Source organism: Marmota flaviventris, chromosome 4 (genome assembly GCF_047511675.1).
Source record: "Marmota flaviventris isolate mMarFla1 chromosome 4, mMarFla1.hap1, whole genome shotgun sequence".
Classification (NCBI taxonomy): domain Eukaryota; kingdom Metazoa; phylum Chordata; class Mammalia; order Rodentia; family Sciuridae; genus Marmota; species Marmota flaviventris.
Genome location: NC_092501.1, coordinates 122,555,344 through 122,578,890, shown reverse-complemented (window position 1 = coordinate 122,578,890; position 23,547 = coordinate 122,555,344). Strand labels below are relative to the sequence as shown.

The 23,547-nt window shown below is 33.5% G+C and overlaps 1 protein-coding gene across 4 annotated transcripts in view; it reads right to left on the bottom strand.

Annotated features, from left to right (window-relative positions):
* Dgkh (diacylglycerol kinase eta) overlaps positions 1-23,547 on the bottom strand; it is a 192,534-nt gene that overhangs the window by 34,400 nt on the left and 134,587 nt on the right. For all 4 annotated transcript variants that reach the window (XR_011707375.1, XM_027928977.2, XM_027928978.2 and 1 more), the window contains exons 14-21: positions 21,139-21,224; positions 14,089-14,188; positions 12,793-13,066; positions 11,837-11,947; positions 8,292-8,423; positions 2,976-3,093; positions 1,714-1,824; positions 1,494-1,590 (exon numbers count right to left, since the gene is read on the bottom strand). Coding sequence is in view for 3 of the 4 variants with exons in the window: in XM_027928977.2 (XP_027784778.1) it covers positions 1,494-1,590; positions 1,714-1,824; positions 2,976-3,093; positions 8,292-8,423; positions 11,837-11,947; positions 12,793-13,066; positions 14,089-14,188; positions 21,139-21,224 (1,029 nt within the window). In the remaining variant the exon portion in view is untranslated. The remainder of the gene's footprint in view (positions 1-1,493; positions 1,591-1,713; positions 1,825-2,975; positions 3,094-8,291; positions 8,424-11,836; positions 11,948-12,792; positions 13,067-14,088; positions 14,189-21,138; positions 21,225-23,547) is intronic.

Below are 23,547 nucleotides of genomic sequence, written 5' to 3'. Positions count from 1 at the left end.
TTGCCCTATGAAGAGTTCATTTAATCCCCCCCACACACACTCACAGAATATTATAAATTAGCATCCTTAAATCAGAGAAATTATTCAGCATTTGGTTTTGGGGGATTGGCTAATTTCACTTAGCATTATATTCTCTAGCTTCATTCATTTACCTGCAAATGCCATGATTTTATTCTTTTAATGCTGAATAATATTCCATTATGTATATATACCACATTATTTTTATCCATTCATCTACTGAAGGGCATCTAGGTTGGTTCCACAGTTTAGCTATTGTGAATTGTGCTGCTATAAACATTGATATGGCTGTGTCCCTGTAGTATGCTGTTTTTATGTCCTTTGGGTATAAACCAAGGAGTGGGATAATTGAGTCAAATGGTGATTCCATACCCAGTTTTCCAAGGAATCTCCATACTGCTTTCCATATTGGCTGCACCAATTTGCAGTCCTACCAGCAATGTATGAGTGTGCCTTTTCATTTGGTTATCTCTACGTTAATTTAACAAGCATAGTTATAAGTTTAGAGTGGAAGTCTTTATCTTCACTATAACATTCAGTTGATAATAACTGAGCCATGTACCTCTTTAGTCCACATTCCAGTGTTAAGATAAACAACAACAACAACAACAACAAACCTCTCCTCCCCCCCCAAACCCAATGCTTTTAAAAGTATAACATACATACAGAAAAATATACAAATCTTAAGTCTGAAATATTCTGATCAGTAAATCAAACCAAGCATTGTTATTTTAAGTGTTATCATAACAAGAATATGAACTAAAGAGGTGCCTGGCTCAATTGCTATCAACTAAATGATATATTTTAAAAATATCTGGTTATAAAAGGATACAAGATACAAAAGACACACCTGTCATCATAAACAGTGAGACTGAACCAAGGGTAGAAGAAAATGAAATTCACAGTTTAACTGACTTTGCTGAGCTATGTCCCCAACCTTTTTTATTTTTTTTCTGTGATCAAAGAAGACTTAAAATCTTTTAATTTCCTATTTAAATCAGTAAAAAATAGTGGGAAAAAAACCCTAAATGCTCAAAATCTTTTTCTTTCACTGACTTGCTATTAGAAATAATTGGAACAAAAATAAATACATATTTTAAATTAAAAGACTGTACTTAGTATAAAAGTTATTTTAAGGGATTTGTGAAACTCTGGGTATTACAGAACTGAGTCAGAACTGGGAAACTGAAATGAGAAAGTCCACTAAAAACCCTATCCTATAAATGTACTCCCATGACTCCACATTTTCATGGGCACTGCGACTCCACTTTCAGGAGCTAATGACAACAATGGTGAAGTGTGGGTTCATGTCCAGTGTTTATACCTACGTTAGCAAAAAGTCACTCCCTTGATCTTTTTTCCTCCTGAACATTTAATCACTAATCAAGGGGAATTTAGGTCATATTAGCCCTACAGATGAAATTATTTTTCTAAATAAGATAATGTGAAATGTCTTTACTTTAACATGAACTTACCTCAAGTTGAACTCTTTGTTCTAAATTTTTGTATGATCTCTGTAATAATTCCCGGGTCCCAAGGACTCCATACCACATCAAGTTTTTAGTTCGGCTCCTAAAAATAAATATCCGTGGACATCTCAGGAAATTTTACTCCATGAAGGCAGAGCAAGCAAAAGAAATGAATAAAATTAAAGTAAAAACTGCCTTCAGGTGATAACATTATTTTCAAAATTACCTGTATTTTTCAGGGTGCTCCTCTCTCTTATTATTAAATTCTAATGAAATTTTTGCATCCAATCCAATCCCAAAGTAATTGTTCATGACACATTTTTCTGAATATCCATCTCTGCGACAATAAGGAAAAGTACATAAAGGTTAATTTCAGGTTCATTACAACAATTAAATTTGTTCACAAAACAGCACTTAAAATCAGTTAAGCTTCTACTCCTTACAGAAGATTGTAAAGCTCGGTAGGAATTACTTCCTATATACATATGCCATGTGCATAGCCATAGTACATGTGTACAATTTTTGGTACATGTGATATAAAGGGCAAGGAAAAGCAGAGACAAAGTAATGGATTGTTTTCTATTAAATTTAACAAAGTCACAGTCCTTCTATTTTCTCTATAAGTCTCTTGCTACCAGATAGGTGAAGACGGTTATGGGAAGAGCCTGGTAGTTAGGTGGCCTTACTCCTCTTTTTCAACCATTAGAAAGTCTTCTCCCCTTTGACTCTTAACAATGGGAAAATATTTGCATAAAAAGCTACTAGAGTCAATCCATTCTTCTAAGTACTGTTGGAAGTTCAAAATATGGTACTTTGAGGAATGTCATTATGGAGTGTGATATAACAAAGGCCAAATGGAAAGAAAAAATATATCTTTTGTAAAAAAATATTTTTTTAGTTGTATATGGACACAATGCATTTGTTTGTTTGTTTATTTATTTATATGTGGTGCTGAGGATCAAACATGTGCCCCAGTGCCTCACACATGCCAGACGAGTGTGCTACCACTGAGTCACAACCCCAGCCCAAAAAAGTATAAATTGAGTTGCTAAAAATATAGAAATGTTGAGAAAGGAAGAGGTCAGTATGTGATAAAAGCTCCCAAAATAAGAAAATCTAGAAGCTGGGTATGAAAAGATGGCAGATTTGGCAAGACTGAGAAGAAAGAAGAGAAAGGGAACAGCAGAAACACAGGTGTAAAGGCACCTGATAAGTGAAAGCCTCCAGAGAGAAGTGAGCAGACCTGTGCTTCCTCTGCCAGAACGTGCTCTGGAAGAGAACAGGTGGGAAAGTGACTGCCTCTGGACAGACCAGAGACATCACTGAATTTCCAAGGGCTTAATGTGCCTCTTATTATCAACTTTCCGAATTTTCTGATCACTCTTTTTATATATGGAGCCACACATCACGATACATATATGCTATAATTCACATTATGAAGAAATAAGAAAAGCCAAAAGAAAAATAATTGCAAAAACATTTTCTTACACTGAATCTAGATCTGGGTCAATAAATGGCGTTGCACCAAAAGGATCGATATTTGCTAGTAACATTTTGTTGATAATGGAACTCCCAGCAATTGAAGCAGCTAGTCCTGCTCTTAAACCTGAACAGAAAATACATAAAGCATCACATGTTAAGGAAAAAGAGAAACAACCAGTCAATTCATGCCAAATCACAAACATCTTGCTCCTAGAATATGGTTTTCAGTGCCTACTCATCTTATTAACCCAAACTAAGAACTATGAAATTTATGACTATAAAGTTTTTGGTGCTTCCAAGTATCTATATGTTCTCATAAAGAATTGAGGAGATGAGGATATTAACAAAAGTCTCTTCATGACATTTTCTCTTACCATCCTAGCAATTCTATAATTTCAACAAATAAATACATATTACTTCTTTATTATAGCAAATAATGTAATAAGTCTATGAGGAATTTAAAATAAAGCCTGAATTGCCCAAAATATCATGGAGTTACCACCTTTATACTCTCAAAAGTGTAGATAATAATAATTTAAAATGTTAGGAGGTGTATTAAAGTAAATAGTGTTACTGTCAAGAATAAGTAGTAAAATACGAAATGCAGGTATTTATGAATTTTAGAAGAATATAGTATTGAACATAAAAAATAAAGCACCTATCTTACCTCTGCATATTCAGAATATGCAAAAGCCCCAATTGATTTCAACATTCTTTCCACTAACTCATGGCATTCAAAGCTAATGAATTTTATGCTCTACTCAACCTAATATAAGGTTGGAAACACCAAAGTCTGCAGAGAAGACAAAGTAATATGGGCCAAGAGAACAAACAAGAAAGGACAGAAGGGTGAACAAAAACAAGAACCGCTAGGAAATTAGAAAAACAAGTCCTTTCTTTGGCAAGCCTTCCTTCCCTCAACAGTGAGCTCTTCTTAGAGGATATTATTATTCATTATTTTAATTAGTAATTTTTTCCAGAGTATCAAATTATCAGAATGAGTTTTAATTTTCATAGTCTTGAATATTCTATGTGATGCTTTACTATATCATTTTCCTTTTATGTCTAAACATGGAAATAAAAAAACAACAAATCTGGTGAGAGTAAAGAACAATCTAGAGAAGTTCTCACACCCCACAGGCAGGCGTAATATTCTCTAAAATGTCTCAAGATAACATTAGAGCTCCAGCCCAGCAGGGCCATCCCTGTGTTCCTGGAGAGAATGAAAATATGACTTCTATGCCAAAGCCAGGCAAGTTCTGGAATTATCTTTCTTTCTTTCAATGTATTACGGTGATACAATTCATACACCATAAAATACACTCTTTGAAGTTTTTAAATAATTTAGCTGTTTGTAGCACATGCACAAAATCGCACAACCAACACTGCCATCTAGTTCTGTAACTTTTTTCATTATATGCAAAAGAAACCCTGTACCTTAGCCATCACTTTCCAGTCCCTAGACACCACTACTCTACTTTGTATCCCTATGAGTTTGACTATTCTGCACATTTCATGTAAATAGAATCATGTAATATTTGGCCATGTTCATTTTTATTTTAAAGTCCAAATCCAGTGTATGACTTTACTACTTTTTGCTTATCCAATAACTGATGCTTTATATGTTGTTTCCAATTTGGGGATATTGTGAATGTGGCCAGAGGTAGTCATGTTCAAGTTTTTGTGTAAACATGCATTTCAATTTTCTTAGGTATATGTACAGTAGTGGAATTGTTGGGTTATCTGGGTTATATATTAACTCAATGTTTAGTTTTAGGAGGAACTATCAAACTGTTTTTTGAAATGACTGCACTATCTTATGCATCTACCAGCAATGTACAAACATTTCAGTTTCTTTATATCTTTGCCGATATTCTTTATTGTCTGGTTTTTGTTGGTTTGTTTTCTGTTTTTAGGATATTTTCAGGAGTGGGGGACTGAACCCGGGGCCAAGCCAGGCAAGTGCTCCACAACTGAGTTTCACTATACTCCCTGCCCTTCAGCCTCTTTTGATCACAGCCACCTGAAGGGGATACCTCATTGTGGCATTTACTTACAATCCCCTGATGATTAATCACACTGAACATCCTCTCATGTGCTTATCGGTTATTCGTTATTTGTGTATTTTCTTTGGGAGACTATCTATTCAGATACCTGTCTCATTTTAAAATTGGGACATTTGTCTTTCATTGTTGAATTTTTAGATTTATTTATATATTGTGGATAATAGTCCCTTTTGATATATCATCTGTAAATGCCTGAGTTCTCACTTTACTCTCTTGGTAGTGTCCTTTGAATCGCATTTTTTTTTCCTTTCTCCTCCCCCAGCTCTGTCCCAGGTCTGCAGAGTGAACCCAGGACCACTCTACCACTTAACTTCATCCTCAGCCCTTTTTATTTTAAGACAGGGTCTCATAAGTTGCCCAGGCTGGCCTTGAACGTGACCTCATGCCTTAGCTTCCTGAGTCACTGGGATTACAGGTGACCAAAATACCTGACAAAAACAACTTAAAGATTACCTCTGCACCTGGCTAGCTTTTCCTTTTGCTACTTCTGCTTCTTGTCATATCTAAGAGACCGTTATGTTATGAACATTTATGCCTTTGCTGTCTTTATCGTAGCTTTTTAGCCCTTGGGTCCAACTTCATCTTTACATGTAAAATCTAGTCATTCCCAATACCAATGGTGGAAAAGGCTATTCTTTCTCCATTGAATTGTCTTTCTACACTTGTTGAAATTAACATAAATATAGGAATTTATCTTTGGACTTTCAGATCTACTTCATTGATTTATATAATGCACTTATTCTAGTATTATGTAACTTTTTTTTTAATTGGGAAATGTATCCCCTTCAACTTTGTTCTTTAAGATTATTTTGCCTATTCTGGGTCTTTTACATTTCCATATGAATTTAAAAATTGGTTTGTCAGTTTCTTCAAATTAACAGTGGGGATTTTTGACAGCAATTGTGTTCAACCTGTAGTTGAACACAATATTGCCATCTCAATAATATTTAGTCTCCAACACATGAACTTAGATGTGAGTCCATTTAGTTAGGTCTTCTTTAAATTCTTTCAGCCATGCTTTCTAGCTTTCAGTGTTTGCGTCTTTTACTTTTTTGGTTAAATTTATTTTTGATGCAACTATAAATGAATTTTTCTTAATTTCATATTCAGGTTGCTCACTTACAGTATATAAAAATATAATTATAGAAATACAACTTTTGCATACTGATCTTTTTATCTTTTTATTGTTATATTTATTTATTAGCTTTCACTATTTTTTTTTGTGTGTATGTATGTGTGTGTTGTGTATCCCTTAGGATTTTCTATATGAAAGAGCAATTAATGAAGACATACAGTTTTCCTTCTTCCTTTTAATCTGGATGCCTTGAATTCTTTTTATTTCGTCTAACTGCCAAGGCTGGAATCCCTGGTACGAAAACTAGGATGTACCAATTAGGTTACAGTTCTCACAATCCAATCATTTTACACCTGAACTTTCCTGCATCAACACAAGCATAACAGATGCCCTTTACCATAAATAAAGAAGTTTCCTCCTTTTCCTGGTTTTTCAAGCATTTTTACTTTGAGAGGATGTTGGATTTAAAATTTTTTTTTCCAAGTCTATTGATATGACTATGTGGTTTTTGTCCTTTATTCTATTAATATGGTTTATTACATTTTATATTTTCATATATTGATTCGATCTCACATCAAAGGAATCATACTTGGTTATGGTGTATAAATCTTTTGATATGTTGTTGGATTTAGTTAGCTAGTATTTTTTTCAGATTTTTGTGTCAATATTCACAAGGGATATTGTTCTGCATTTTCTTGTGATGTCTTTGTTTTTTGGTATCAAGGTAATATGGGTCTCATAGAATGAGTTGGGAGGTATTCCTTTCTCTTCTATTTTTTGGAAGAGTTTGCAAAAGGCTGGTGTTTATTCTTTTGAAAACATTTGGTAGGCTTCACCAGTGATGCAATTTGAGCTTGGCTTTTCTTTGTAGAATTTTTTTTTTTCCCAAATTAGTACTGAGTAATTCATTATCTTGTTACGAGTTTAGTCAGATTTTCTATTTCATCTTAAATCAGTTTTGGTAGGCATTTGTGTATTTCTATGCATTTATCTATTTTACCCAGGCTGTCTAATTTATAATCCTTTGGATTTCTACAATGTCTACCATGATGTTTCCTCTTTCATTCCTGATTTTTAGTAATTTCAATCTTGTCTCATTTTTGCTTTCACTTGGCTAAAGATATGTCTATTTTGTTGAACTTGTCACAGAACCAACTTTTAGTTTTGCTTATTTTCTGTACTGACTTTTCTATTTTCTAGTTTATTTCCACTATAGTCTTTATTACTTGCTGTCTCCTGTTTGCTTGGATTTAGTTTCCTCTTCTTTTTCCAAGTTATTAAGGTTATTGATTTGAGATAGTTCTACTTTTTCAATCTAGGCATATACAGCTATAAATTTCACCTCTAAGTATGTTTAAGCTGTATCAAACAAGTTTTGGTATGGTATATTCTTGTTTTCACTCATCTAAAAAAATTTGGTCTAAATTTCCTTTGTAATTTTTTTTGACCTACATATTTCCACATATTAGTACATTTCCTAAATTTCATCTTCTCATCAATTCCCACTTTCATTTCATTGTGGCAGGAAAAATATTTTGTGTGTTTTAACCCTTTTTGTTTTATTGAGAAATATTTTATAGCCTAGTATGTGGTCTATCCTTGAGAATGTTCTACAAACACTTAAGAAGAATGTGTATTCTGCTGTAGTTAGGTAGAGTGTTCTTAGACATCTGTCAGGTCTATTTGTTTTATGTGTCAAGTATTCTATTTCCTTGTTGATCTTCTATCTAGTTCTACTCACTTTTGGAAGTGAGGTGCCAAAGTCTTCAACTTTATTATTGAATTATGATTCATCTTTCAAAAGAACACGTTTGAGACTCTGGTTTTCAGAGTCTAACTTAGATTCCAACCTACTCTGAATGAAGGTGAAGAATGTTTATTAAGTCAAACAACTGGCATTTAAGGAGACCTTGGAAACACATATATTTTCCTCCATCTCTTACATATAATCATTTGGTTTCTCTACTACTAGCCTAATCCAAGCAACTTTATTTCATCAGGGCTGAAATAGATGTTTCAGATGTTCAAAAACAAAGCAATTATCACTAGAATATATACTATAAACACTCTCCTAAAAGAACATTTACCTTTGAGAACACATTTCTATATTTCATGGAAATAAGGATTTACACAGCTTCACAGAAAAGCTTAAAAATGCACCACTTTCAGAATCTGTAATACCTGGGCAGATTATTCTAGTATTGAGCACAGGGAGGTTTTCTTTGGTGGCTGTGACAGCTGGACCAGGGACAGAATCAGGTTGAGAATTGCCACGACATGCCCTGGCATCTGGAGACTGAGGTGAAGTTTTAACTGTTGGCAAGAAAGAAGTCCAGATTAAAAAGAGAAAATGACGAAGGCATAAAATTTAGCAAGACATGAAATAATCGAATCTCTCTTTAAATCAATCAGTGGAACAGAGAATATTAATTGTATTTAACTATTCTTTTACCATTTTAATTTTTTTGAAACAAAGAGGATATCTGTCAAGGTAGATGTCTTGATCTCTGATCTTAAATACATGGAGATCAATAGAAAATAGATATCTACTATAATTAAAATTCAGTAATACTCATAAATTGAATGTAACCTACACTTAAAGATAAGTAGAGAATTTGAAGACTGATGATTTTGAAAATGGAACATATGTGTTATAAAATAAGGTACCAACACCAACTTTTCTCATAAATACTGAGTATCTGATCACATTTAATTAATTTTCAGAACTAACGTGTGAAACACAAGTTAACATTGTCTTCTAAAAATGGAAGAAAAAATAGTAGTTTCAAATGAAATCAATATACTTTTCCTGCCTCAATTATTTATTCAAAATGATGGATTTGTCCCAAATGGCTCTATTATATTCTCGTAAAAGCTCAAAACATTCCAAAAATTATTCCAAAACACAATTACTCTCAAAGAAAACAACAAAAGGGAAGATTTAATTCTATCTAAACTGAGGCAATTTAACAGAGAGCAAATGGTACCTTTAACTAATTTAGGGGCTTTTGGTTGGTATTTTTTCCTAAGGGGGGGAAAACAGTACTCTGCAAATTCAATTTAAAAGTACTCTAAAACTTAATTATCTTCACTCTCTCTCAGACTAATTACAAATTAACTATATTAATATTACACTCTATTCTATTCAAAACAGTCCAGCTGTACTAAAAGTAACAGAATAGTCACTCTTTTTTGTTTTAAACAGAACTCCTGAGGCTAATTTTTAATAAAAGAACTTTTTGATGTTCATTTCTGATAGAGAGCAGACAGTGTACTAATGATTAAGACTGATGTTCCACTGCAGGTAATTAAATTAGTGATTCATAGTTCTTCTTAAATAAAGCATGTCATTGATTATATTAATATATTTCTTACATCTCAGACATATGAATTATTATATAATTTAATAATGATAAAATGAGAGTGCTTCAACAAAGATAATGATTACTGAATACAGAAACACTTCTCCTCCTGGGCTAGTTTCCAGTAAGTTGGGTCACTAGCCAAAATTAAGATCAAATGCTGCAACATTAAAGACTTTTCTAAATTTATGTTTATCTCAATATCAATATCTATAGCACTATAGTTGTATATTTTAGATTGCTTTAAGTACAATGAAAGTTTTGAGTTTATGATAATATGAAAAGGGGGGATGATGGCTGGCTAGAAGACCATTCATGACTGTTAACAAACCAATCCTCGGAGATAGATGTAATCTTGGGGAAAATTATTAAGTCTGACTGTCAATATGCCATTGCCAACCTAGCTTTAGTTGATACTTTTTAATAGATGATAATATCTATGGGCCTGCTTATCAAATTCACAGATGAGAAAAACCTGAGACGATAGAATCAACCTTCAAAACATTTTGACAGGATGAAATTATAGATCCAAAATAGGAATGAGTATAAACTACTATAATCTTTGTAAACACCCAAAGTGTACAGTTAGTAGTGTTTGAGTATCAATGTGCTATTACTTAACAGAAATTATCTAACATGCATCCATGTTAATGGATATAACCAAAAAAACAAGAGGATTGAAATTCTTAAGTTAAAATCTGGAAGAAAAACTTAGCACAGGTCATTTGCAAGAGGAAACATAAGATGTGACAAGGGGACATGGTGCCATAAAAGCTATTTTCAGTATCATTTAAGGGCTGCCACATGAAAGAAGAATAAGACATGGCTCTAGAAGGCAGATTCATCTCCAATACAGTGATATATCAAGTGTGATATTGCTTTTTAAAACAATCACAAAGCATTAGACAAATGCCAGTGGTTGTCATGGTCAACATCATCATACATAAAACCTAAGAACATCTATAATCATGGGTTGAAATTTAAGAGAGAAAACAGAAAGCTTTAAGTAAAGAATACAATTACAGAGGGTGGAGGACGGGAAAGGCAGCGGAGCACAACAGACACTAGTATGGCAATTTGTAAATTAATGGATGTGTAACTGATGTGATTCTGCAATCTGTGTATGGGGTGAAGGTGGGAGTTCATAACCCACTTGAATCAAAGTGTGGAATATGATATGTCAAGAAATTTGTAATGTTTTGAACAACCCACAATAAAAAATTAAAAAAAAAAAAAGAATACAATTACAGCCAGTCATAATCATAATTAAATAATCAATCATAATTAAATAATTAACATGATTACATGATTTTTCTATTTAAGATAGAGTGATCCTCTGTCAAGAGAGTTCTAGAGTATGGATTGAGTTGTATATTCAACATCAGTGATTCAGAAAGTCAAATTTCAAAGTCTAAGTAGTTTAAGTACAATTAAAGAATGCTCTTTCAAAGTTAAAGTAATTAGCAGAAGCATCAATAAAAAATAAATAATAATGATGACAGCAAACATCCATACTGTGTACATAATGCTGGGCACTTTATATACAGTAACTTATTTAACCTTCACAACAACCCAATGAAACTGGCATGTTATTATCTTTATCTTACAGATGAAAAAGCGACAGAGAGGTTAATATGACCAAATTTATATATAAAGAAACTAAAATCAAAAAGTTAATAAATTTTTGAATGTAAATAGTTCTCACATAATTATGTTGACCTTTCATGAGTACATTAATATGTGCATCATCTTAATATCTTTATTATTATTATAATTTCTCTTTTGTATTATCTCAATAAATTAGAAACTCTTTGCTTTGGCAATGTTAAAGTATAAATTCATCCTCAATTAAATGCTAAAAGGCAGAGAAATTGTAATATTCTTAATTTCCTGGCAAAATGAATTTTGGTAAAGAAAGGGTTGTAACTAGATGTGCTGTGATTTTAAAGCTTAATTTAGTAATAAGGATTATCAAACTAGACGGTTGATCAATGATATTAGGAGACTGCTGAATAATTTAAAGGCTAAATTTTGTGCTTGTGAGGCCTGTGGCTTTCTTACAATTCTCAAAGGAATCTGAGAGCTAAAACAGCTTAAAGCTGAATGATTTAGGTGTTTCTTCCCTTTTCTTCAGGAAAACCAAGATATTTAATCATCTCTAGTTCTGTAATCCTTGGCTTATCTCTAGAATACATGATAAGAGAGGAATTTGGCAACAATTTAAGTAATCTATTACCTTTATTATTTTAGCATTCATGTATATCTAAGCTTAACTGCCAAAAAGCCTTTCAGAAATAAAAATGCAAATAGTTAAAAGAAAATTCACATATTATTTAATTCCAAATGATGTTATTGTTTTCTTACCAGTTAACAACTCTTTGGTATCATCATCAGTAGATTCACTTATTTCTGTATTGTTGCAGTCAGATAATTGATTAACTGGTTCACAGGAATGAACCATCTGCTCATCCATAACTAAGTAGAAAGAAGACAAACATGTTTGGATAATGAAAATAAAGTCCATCCTACATTAAAGATATGCATAGGAAAGTAAAACTGAAACATATACCAAAAGATACTTTGTACTCACAACTAAACACCATTTAGAAATAAGCTTGGGAGTGATGCCTGTAAGTACCAGAGATTATGAAACTAAATAAAGTTGCTAAAATTACATATTTACCAGAATTAAAAATATGTAAGAATTTCAGGGAAATACAAGTCCAATTACAAGTTACAACATGTAAATATGTAAATGGATTTTTGAACATTAATCATATTCAAATTAATTTTAATTAATTTTTAGTCTACTACTAAAATTCTAAAAGAATCGTATATATTAATATAAAAAATTGACGTATAGGCAGAGTTTTTATATATGCTTTATAAACCAACAAACATTCAAACACTTAAGGAAATTAATGTTAAGAAGACATTTTCTACATATTCAAGTAGTTTACAGATTTGATTTTCTATAAGAATTTGATATATTCCAACTAAGTGAAAAATATTTAAAATTTTGGGAATGTTAATTAAATTATTTTTCTATTTAAGATAGTAATGTTTTAGCTTAATTTATTTCTGAGATTTTATGTTATACATCATTAATGTGCTGATCTTTATTACCAAAACAATAAACAGGACCAGTACAATTTCCTTTTAGTAGATTTATCTTCTATGGTGTCTTAAAAACATTTTTTTCAAAAAAAAAATACAATTCTTTTTTCAAGTGCGTCCAATCTGACCGTTGTGAAAACTCCCTCACACATGCAATAGCTATGCTGCCAACTTCTTCTAATGCTAATTTTGTTATCATGTACCTTTTCCGGCTTCTTCAATGACTTGTCTCACTGCTTTCTTTAAACTGTTTGCCCGCAACATTATTTCCCTGGGTTTGATGGCTCCTTGTGAGGAAGGCTTTGTAATGTCATCTGAGAGCTGGTCCTTGCATTCGCCCAGGGATTCTTCACTTGAAGATTCCACAGCATCTTCTTCTATGACGACAGGGCTGACAGCGGAGAGGACAGGATCAGGCTGGGGCTCTGTGTGCAAAACTTGTAGCAGTTGTTCAAGCTTCTCATTTAGGACTGAACACTGAGAAAACAAAAAACAGGGAAAGGAGGGAGAAATTCAAATGGAAGTAACATCAGCAGACAAGATGGAAGAATTTTTTATGTAAGATGTTTTGAATGTTTAATCACTAGAGAGAAAAACTCTAAAATTCAATTGGCTATCATCTTTTATTCTGTAGATGTTTTGATTCAAGAAGCACCTAATTTAAATTTTAGTGGAGATGGAAAATAGATCAACAGACTGTAGCCATGAATGCTTTTCTCTCCACACAATTTCCAGTCCTTTTCCTCTCCATTGTTTATCTTTGGTGACATGCTGAGACAGAGCTCTGGTACAAAGAGTTTAGAGACAAAAATATGGCTAAGAAAGGATTCCCATTTTCTGAAACCCCATAGAGTAGGGAAAGTGGCTGAATGGTTCAAATGCATGTTTAGTTCCCTTTTCTTTTCCTTCTACCCAATTAAACTACCATCTAAAGCATGAATCTGGGAGAGTGAAGTCCTTTGCAAGCCCAAGATTTCCAATCCTTTTGTAAGAAGGTCCTCTGATGAACTTATAAAAGTAAAAACAGTGGCTTTTAAGATAATTAAACTATTGTTATTTTAGCATCAGAAAGCTAATGAAGCAGGGTGGAATCTGTAAAGAGAACAAGGTCCAAAGTGAATCCAAAGACCTGTGCTAGGAGAGTAATGGACCAGCCAAAGTTTGCTTGGAAATAGAAAACTGTTCCTCTACCCACTGGAACACCAGTTGTGCAGCATTCTTCCCTGTGGCCTGATTGCTGTACATCACCTGGCAAGATGTCAAACACTGGGAGAGGGATTTGAACTATAAAATTTGGTTTGATGATGGTTTGTTTCCAGGATGCAGCATTACAAGGTAACCATAAATTAGAGTATTTTAAAAATCCTCACAGCCTAATAAAAGTAATTTTTCTTTAGATGTTTTGGCAAAGAAACCATGGAATCCATTTAGTTTTAAAATACAATTCAATGTTAACATTGTCAGTAAATAACTTGCATGCCCTGATGTGTCCCTCTTACTTTACTGGCCACGGCGTCCGCTACAACTGCATTTTCCAATGATCTGTCATATGCCTTCTCTACTTTGGCAACGAAGTCCTTTACGGTTTCACATAATATCCTTTGAGGAAGAGAAATTATACAATACAATCAGAAAACTTAGTAGGTTTGTAATAGAAACTGTACAATTCAGTAAGTTTACTCTGATTTATAAACACATTTAAAAAGAAGCACAATTAAGCGAATTGTCAAAATATCCAGATAATTTGTATATAAATCCATACTTCTACCTACTGTGTAGTGTTTTAAATAACTCTAAAGCCTCCTACGTGGTAAATTGATACATTAACAAACCCTGTTCTCCATAATTTAGAGTACTGTTAAGGTTAGAGCACACCTTTCTCAAATACTCAAAGAAGAGTACTTTTAGGGTGAGGGATATGGCTCAGTGGTAGAGTGCTTGCTTAGCATGTGTGAAGCCTACGGTTTAATCCCTAGCACTGCTTTTCCCTCCCTGCCCCCCCCCCCAAAAAAAAAGAAAGTACTTTTAGATCTTCTTTAAACAATGCATTATCACCCACAGCTCATGTTTTCATAATGAAAACAGTGGTGTCAAACAAACTAGCATGGTTTGTCACTTGTGTTGTTCCTGTCCATCTAAAATTCATCACGTGGGTATCTTGATACCACACTTTTCCTGCAGAGAAAAGATGTTGTGTATTACGTTGCAAACCAATCTGTCACTCGAATTGAGTTATATTCTCTGTAAATCTATTCATTTTTCCCCCTTAAGATAACCAATGCAATAACATACAAGACTAATTTAATTCAGGTCTCATTAGTGTTGGCGATATATGGTTTACTTGCTTATTTTAATTACATTTGGTTTCTTTGCAATAGAAATAAACTATAAGGAAAAATAACTTGAAACACAAACAAAATCTGTCTTTCAGAAGCCTTTGGATATGGTATTGGATTAAAAACAACCACCAACAGAATGGTACATGATTAAGGTTTTTTGTTTTGTTTAATAAGAATTTATGCTGTTGGGAACATTATTTTAAAGCATGGTTTGCTTTCTATCATTGCTATACATTGAGGAATTTGAAGAAAATGAAAAAAAACCCAGAAGTTACTTTTTCTACTAAATTCACAATTTCTCTGTTAGGTGAGTGGCATTATAGATATTATGAAATTGACCCATTCAATGGATATAGAACACACATATATACGCCCACACGAACACACCAAATCTTCACATTTGTCATCTAGGAAATAAATACAGTATGCCTAATAATTTTTCTTTCATTTGTTGTTTTAGGGCAACCATTCCTATATTGACTTTGCTAGAAAATAATTATCTCCTAACCCCTTTAATCTGTTCGGTTGGCTTTTTCCTCCCAGTGCTGGGGATCAATTCCAGGGCCTTGTGCATATTAGACAAGCACTCTATTACTGAGCTACACCCCAGCTCCCTTGTTTGACTTTTTGAGCTCAAATTCTACAAAGAATCTAGCTTAACATTTACCAGAGATGGTTTTATGTCCTTCACATCAAATTTTTCTTCTTGATGTTTTATACTTTTATGACATTTCTTAAAATATTAAGTCAGACTATCATGATTTTCTTTTGGGGGCTTTACTGGCAATGTCTCTAAGCTGCGTTCCTTCTTGGGAGAGGAGATATTGGCATTCTCAACTCTTTTGTATAACTCCAAAATGGAGGTTTGTTTTGCCATTATTCTAACACTGTCTTGATATATAATTTCTTATGGATTTAGGAAACTGCATATGCCAGAACATTATCATTGCTACTTTTGTTGTTATTTACTAACCCCTAGGGACAAGAGCCATCAGTCCACTAATCTAGGAGTGAAAGGGGCAGCAGAGTTCTCCTTCCTCAACTGCACCACATTCCCAAGGCAGACAGTAAGCAAAAGATGATCCTGTAATCATCACAGTATGAGCCCGTGAACCTGTGCCAAGAGAGGTAAGGAAGGGGAATATGAGTGAAGGTCAGAGGCTGCTTGCCACATAAATTGTGGGAAGAATCAGAAGAAAAACTTGGTCTTATGGTCCATAAGTTCCATATTCCAGAAGAAACAGAATATTTACATTTTGAATCATAGAGTTTTTAAAATAAAATGTACAATTAAAAATAGTGTGACTTCAAGGTCCTATCAAGTAGATATTTACAAATTGAGGAAAAAGAGTTTTAAGATGTGTTTACTATAGTAATGCAAAGACACTCTTTAACTATACCCACAGTTTTCTATTTTAATACCTAAAGTTCTCTAGAAAAAGTGCAAAAATTAAATCAATGAAAATGGAACATTGATTTTCTCAAAGAACAACAAAATTTTAATCCCTGCTTTTATCTTTAATGTTAGAACTTTAGATATTTCCAACATTTTGTTTCTTTAATTTTTTTGTCATCCTTCACAGTTAACTATGCTCCAAATAGTCACTTGAGGCTAATAACAGTCTACAATGATTATGCTTAATGTTTTCCATCATTACCTCAATTCTGTTTTACAAGATGTATTGTCCTAATGAGTATCTGTGTCTTCATTTATCAGTTTTCAATTTACTTTTTAAAATAGGGGCAATGAACAATAAAATATTCAAATACTATATTAAGATAAATACGCCCATGATGCCCATATAGAATCACAGATCATAGAAAGGGACCTAAAAAATTTGTTTGTCATCTAATATAAAATGCTACAATCAGATATTAAAGGATATTTAGAAACATTAATGAATAATATCTAAAGACTCCTTGCAATCTATGTGCTTGAAGAAAGATGTTTAATAACTCTGCACCCCATCTCTTCATGCATGGAGGTTTACCTCAATTATCCTTAAAGTAGATTCCAAATCTAAATTCTACCATTCTATGACAATAGCTCCAATTCTATTGTTTTTTTTCCTGTCAGTTACCTCATTTTCTGAAAATTTCATATATAGACCAAATGCCATTCATTTTAATAATTAGGGTTAGTAGAGTTAGTCAACAAAAAACCCTAAGTAATGCCTACCTACTGTTAACGTTAGTAAAGTTTAAAAACTACTGAGAATAAAACAAAACACATTTATGTTTCAGGTAAAGATTGTTATTTAATAACTTTTCTATTTTTAATTAATAAATGGCATCGATTGTTAATTAGAGCTTCTGGTTCTAAGATAACTCCTTATACTCTACTGAATTGATAAAATCCCAGGCAAAATCAAAGAAATAATGTTTGAGGTTCACCTATATTAGTTAACCTACACCTTAGCTATATTATTGAAATGTAGCTTCTCCATTAACATTTAAATATTTTTAAATAGTAAAAATAGCTATTTTATGAAATAACTATAATCACATAAGGAAGTTATTTTCCTTAATATTTATTCACTTTTTCATTTATTCAACACATACATGGTGTTAACATAAGAAGAATATTCTTTATTTTTGTCTAGGTGGTGGTTACATAGGTGCAGATATGTGAGGAATTTCTTTGTAATCATTGAGTTGTATCTTTGTGGTTTGGGTACTCTTTATATATCAAGAGTCAATAGGATTTTTTTGTTTTTGTTTTTTATAAGCAGAAGGAACTACTGCAGATTTATTTTATTGTATTTTTTATAGCTGGGGATTAAACCCAGGGCCTCATCCATGCTAAGCAAGCACTCTACCTCTCAGCTATATCTCCAGCCCCAATTATGGGTTTTTAAAGCCTTAAAGAAACATATAAACCAAATGAAACCTGTGAACCTTGTTTGGATTTTAATTTGAAGAAACTAACTATTTAAAACATTTTGAGGGGCTAGGGCTATAGCTCAGAGGCAAAGCACTTGCTAGCACATGTGAGGCACTGGGTTTGATTATTAACACCACATAAAAATAAACAAATAGAGGCATTATGTCCATCTACAACTGAGTAATAAATATAGAGCATATAAACTGTAACTGGAGGACATGGAAGATGGATCGAGTAATATTGATGGTACTAGAGAATTATTAAATTTATTGGATTTTTTAAAAAAGATTATATATATGTACATGTAATAAAAATAGAATAAAATTATTTCTCATATTTGCTTAAAGATACTATAGCAAAACTAGGGAGTAGATGGCAAAAATGCTGATAAACACTGAAGCTAAGTGATGGGCTTAGTGGGAAATTATCATACTTTTATGTAGTGTTTGAAAATGTCCATTAAAAAAACAAAATAAAAAATACATTGTATTAACTGGCATAATGTATTACATGGTGTCCTCTCTTTTCTCTCTTGAACTCTTTAGAGCAAATCCACCCAATTTTAATCTGGGGTTGTGACAACAGGACAGTAGCAGGCTGCTGAGCACAGAGGAGTAACAAGGAGACCAGGGTGAAAATGGAATTGTTTAAAGGTAAGAGAGCTCTTTGGAGAGAAACCCCAAACTCAGGCTAGGAGCACAGCATAAACAAAGAGCCAGACCAAGGTCAGAAAACATTTGAAATGTAATTAGGGAAATGAGGTGATAATACCATAATTTAGTATACTATGATACTATAATTTAGTATATTTTTAGCACTCTGTAGTTTATATGCTCTATATTTATTACTCCACTTAATTCTCCTAAGAGTTCCATGAAGGGAAAATAATAGGCATTCCTTTCCCTTCTTACACTGGTAAAAACCAGACACAGATCCCAAGGCTAGTGAATAAGTGTCAACTAGGACACAAATTTACTTGACCCATGATTTTCAAACTGTTCTCTAAATGCTTTCAGAATTCCATAAATGAGTGTTTCAAATTTCATTTAGAAATATAGCACATAGTATTTTTAAGGCCAAACGATTATTAGAAACATGACAGACAAATAAAATGTTAACATTTACTTTAGAATCGACTAGTTTTTGTGCAACTCTTGGACTAAAAAATTTTCTGCCATTTTTATTTAATCAAAGACAATGTCCTTATAACAGTATGAGCAAATTAGGTACAGAAATAATTGAAGGGCTGGGGATGTGGCTCAAGCGGTAGCGCGCTCGCCTGGCATGCATGCAGCCCGGGTTCGATCCTCAGCACCACATACAAACAAGATGTTGTGTCCGCCGAGAACTAAAATAAACATTAAAAAAAAAAATTCTCTCTCTCTCTCTTTAAAAAAAAATAAATAAATAATTGAAAACTGCATCAAATATGAGATTATAACTCATCTATCACCTTATTGCTTACTCTTTCATAAATGTCTTTAATAATTTAAGCACATCCAATTAATATCAACAAAACAATTTTAATTTTTTAATACTGGAATGTTGTGTAAGATTTTATTTGAAAAAAGGTTTTCACTGATAAGAATGTTGTACTACACAGGTATTAAGATTAAGAATGATAAGAAAGAGCCAGGTGTGGTGGCACATGCCTATAATCCCAGCTGCTGAGGCTGAGGCAGGAGGATCACAAATTCAAAGCCAACCTCAGCAATTTAGCTAGGCCCTACACAACAGAGTGAGACCCTGTCTCAAAATAAAAAATAAAATGGGATGGGAATGTGATTCAGTGATTAAGCGCCTCTGGGTTCAATCCCTGGTATTAAAAAAAAAAAAGAAGAAGAAGAAGAAAGAGAAAGCAGTGGCTGCCATAATGATCATGTTTGTATATGTCCAAATTTCATGGCCTGAACTCCATTTAATTAAAAATACATAAAATGTATAGGACACAGTGATCAAACTTATCAAAACGTGAAGATCAATACAAAGGCTTTGCTAAAAGGTAGTCAGAGAAAATATTTAACTACAGTGGATTAAATAAGGAATCATTCTTTTATAATTTGTTACACCTTTTCAAAGCTTCCTTTCCAACTTGCCATCTTTTCTAGCAATGTTTTCTTAAATGTCCTATAAATAAGCATTTATTCATGAGACAAAGGTGGCAAAGTCAAATATCTATAGGGATCCAGATAGTAACAGATGTATGAATTGTGGCCAGAAAGAGAAAGGCATTAAGGAGTGTTGAGGCCTGGGACAAACTGGAAATTTACATATTTCACCATAAAGCAATACAATTCATTAAATAACAAATAAACATAAATCAACCAGCAGTACTGCCCACCAGTCTGCAGTCCTTTTCTGCTTACAACAACCACTTGCTTCCACTCCCTTAACCCACTGAACTCTTTTTCTATTGTTCAGGGCTGTTTCCTGTTCCTGCATGAGATGTCATCAAAAGCAATTCTGACTACATTTGTACTTCTGTCACAAGTAAGTTTTCCCTAAAGATTTCTGTTCTCTTTCTTCTTCACTGCAAATGAAGTATGTGAGATACTAAAATTAGTGTATTTTTCCTTTACCTCTTTCCCACTCCCTTTCTCTCCTTCTACCCATTCTTTGTCTCCTCTCTTTCTGCATAATAGTAATGTCTGCTGCTAAGCTAGACTCTTTCAGCATTCTTTCACTTATCAGTTGAAAATTTGGGGTGGTTTCATCCCCTTCCTCTGGTCAGCCTTCCAGTTCTCATGACATCAGTATAGGATGCTTCCAAACTAAATTCTAAATTCCAGCCAGGCAGCATTTGGGATAATAACATCAAGTAGCTTTGGCTCCATGTATGCAATCAACTTAACTAAAATCTGATAACTTTGAATTAAAACATAATTATGCAATTTAAACATGCTGAGAAATGTCATTTTGAAAAATCTCATCGTTGTTTTCCTTTTACTGAGGTAAACAGTTCCTAAGCAGTAGTGTTTTTAGAAGTAAGAAGTTATAACAAAATGTGCTTTCCATGTTATAATTAATCATAATCTACCTTTAAATAGACATCAGATTGATTAACCTCTAAATACTTATTACAAGTTTTTGACAAAAAATGTATCAAATTAAGCAGCAATATATATATCTAAATGTATTCCACTCCAAATAAAATGCTTAAGTGATTTTTAAAAAAAAATCAAATCAAATTCAGTACAGCTAATTTTGTGAATTTCATAGATATTTTTTGAAAAGAAAAATTTTCAAAAACGATATAAGCAGGAAGAAGCAGCTTTCCTTTAATTTTTACCATGTAACTATTTCATGACTCAAACTCCACAACTCACTTGGCAGATGATACAATCACCGTTTGTTCATCAGAATTGAGGATTTTTGTAAGATGAGCTGCAACAGAGTCTTCATAAATCGTCATCTGAAACAAGAAAATACCCTATGCTATATTATTATTGTTGGCATATATACAACTCCGTCATTACTGCTTCTAAAAGAGCTGTTCATGACACAAGCGAAACAGCAATTGCTACAATGAAAAAGGAGTCATGAAAAATAGATAAAAATTTCCTTTCTGTGACAGGCTTTCATCTTCTGGAATTCTTTAATGTATATTTTTAGAAGAGTCCATAAAAGGCTAGAAAGCAGGGGTGGCATGCCTATATTCCCAGTGACTCAGGAGGCTGAGGCAGGAGGATCACAAGTTCAAGACAGTCTCAAAAACTTAGTGTGACCCTGTTTTGAAATAAAAAATAAAAAGAGTTGGGGATGTAACTCAGGGGTAAAGTGCCCCTGGGGTTCAATCCCCATTACTAGGGAGCAAGTAGGAGAAAAACCCACAAAAAGCTCTTAAATTTAAAAAAATATATTTTTTTTTTAATATGAGAAGAATTCTTAAAAGCCAGATAACCTAATTCAAATGGGCAAAAGTAATTTAAATAGGAGAGCTACTGATGATCCATAAACAGATGGAAAGGTGTTCAACCTCATCAGCCATCCACCAAGTGCAGACTAAGACCACAACACACTACCACCACATGTCTCCTGGAAAGGAGATGAAGACAGCAACAAGTGAAAACTGCCAGATGTTGGCAGGACAGTGGAGCTACAGAACTATCATAGGCTTCTGAGGAGAGTGCACATTGATACCAACACTCCAGAAAACTATTTGGTAATATCCATGAAAGCTGAATGTACGCTGGGCATTGTGGTGCATGCCTACAAACCCAGCGGCTCAGGAGGCTGAGGCAGGAGGATCACGAGTTCAAAGCCAGCCTCAGCAAAATCGAGGCACTAAGCAACTCAGTGAGACCCTGTCTCTAAATAAAATACAAAATAGGGCTGGGGATGTGGCTCAGTGGTCGAGCGCTCCTGAGTGCAATCCCTGGTACTCCAAAAAAAAAAAAAAGCTGAATGTATGCACGATACCACAGGACTCAAGAGATTCAACTTCTACAACCAAAAAAAAAAAAAAAACCCAAAAAAACACAGGTGTGTGTTTAGCAAAAGACATGTACTAGAATTTTCATGCAGCATTCACCCAATAGTAGAGTGGATAACAAACTGTAGCATATCTGTGGAATGGGACACTGTGGAACAATGAGAGGGGAAGATGCTCAATTACCCCACAATGTGGCTGAATCTGACAAACATAATGTTGAGTGAAAGGATCCAGATACAAAAGGGAATATGCAACATGATTCTATTTTATAAAATACAAAAAATGACGAAATGAATCTATGTTATTAGAAGCTAGGAGAGTGGTTACAGGGGGGAGGTGTGGGGTGGTAACTGAAAGAGCCGGGAGGGGAATTTGTGGGGTATTTGAATGTTGTCCTGTGATCTGAGTGCTGATTATATAAATTGGTTTAGTTTGTAAAAATGTACCAAGCTCTTTATCTATGATATGCATACTTTTCTACATGCCTGTTATGATTCAAAAAAAAGTTTTTAAAAATGCGATCATGCAGTCGTATAGTCATGTATGTGATCAATCATGTAAACAAAGCTTTCTCTCAAATAACAACACACACACACAAAAAAAATCAAAATGCCAAGTGCCCTATATCCCCTTTTCTATTTGACTCAAACTTTGACATCATGTTGAAAGAGCTCATCTTCCTGGTACATAAAAATATGCATAGTATTTAAACAATCTCACATTCACAGCCTCCCTTTAAAAGTTTGCTTTAATATATTCCATAGCTCAAATTTTTTCAGTATAAACGACAGGTTCTATTCAAGCAGGCCTGATGCTGCCATACTCAGATCTTTTCATTGCTTTTCCCCAACCAGCATCAGTTTATTCAGACTTAACTGAAGATTAAGTTAATGCCTCTCCCCCTCCAAAAAAACTTCCTGACTAGCCTCTTCCCAAAGCAATGTCAGTTCTAATTTACAGTCAAGTGCACCGGTTACTCTTTTAAATTTCTATCTTAACCTACTTCAAAAGCAGGCCAAATAGAGAAAAGTTATTTTACATCAATGAAAAGGAGGAAGGGCAGGAACTTTAAATTTACACACATATTGTATTGACCGACCCACAAATCCACTTTACCAATCTCCTGATTTAAATGCCAGAAACTGCATTTTTAGAGATCAGAAAAACAGAAGTACCTCTTTTAAAACTACAAAATAAGGAAGCGCTTTTTAGAGATTAGTTTTCTCTTCCCTAATGGGTGGAAAATATTTTAAATGGCCATTAATGCCACTGACTAATGAATTAATATCAGTTGATTAATTTA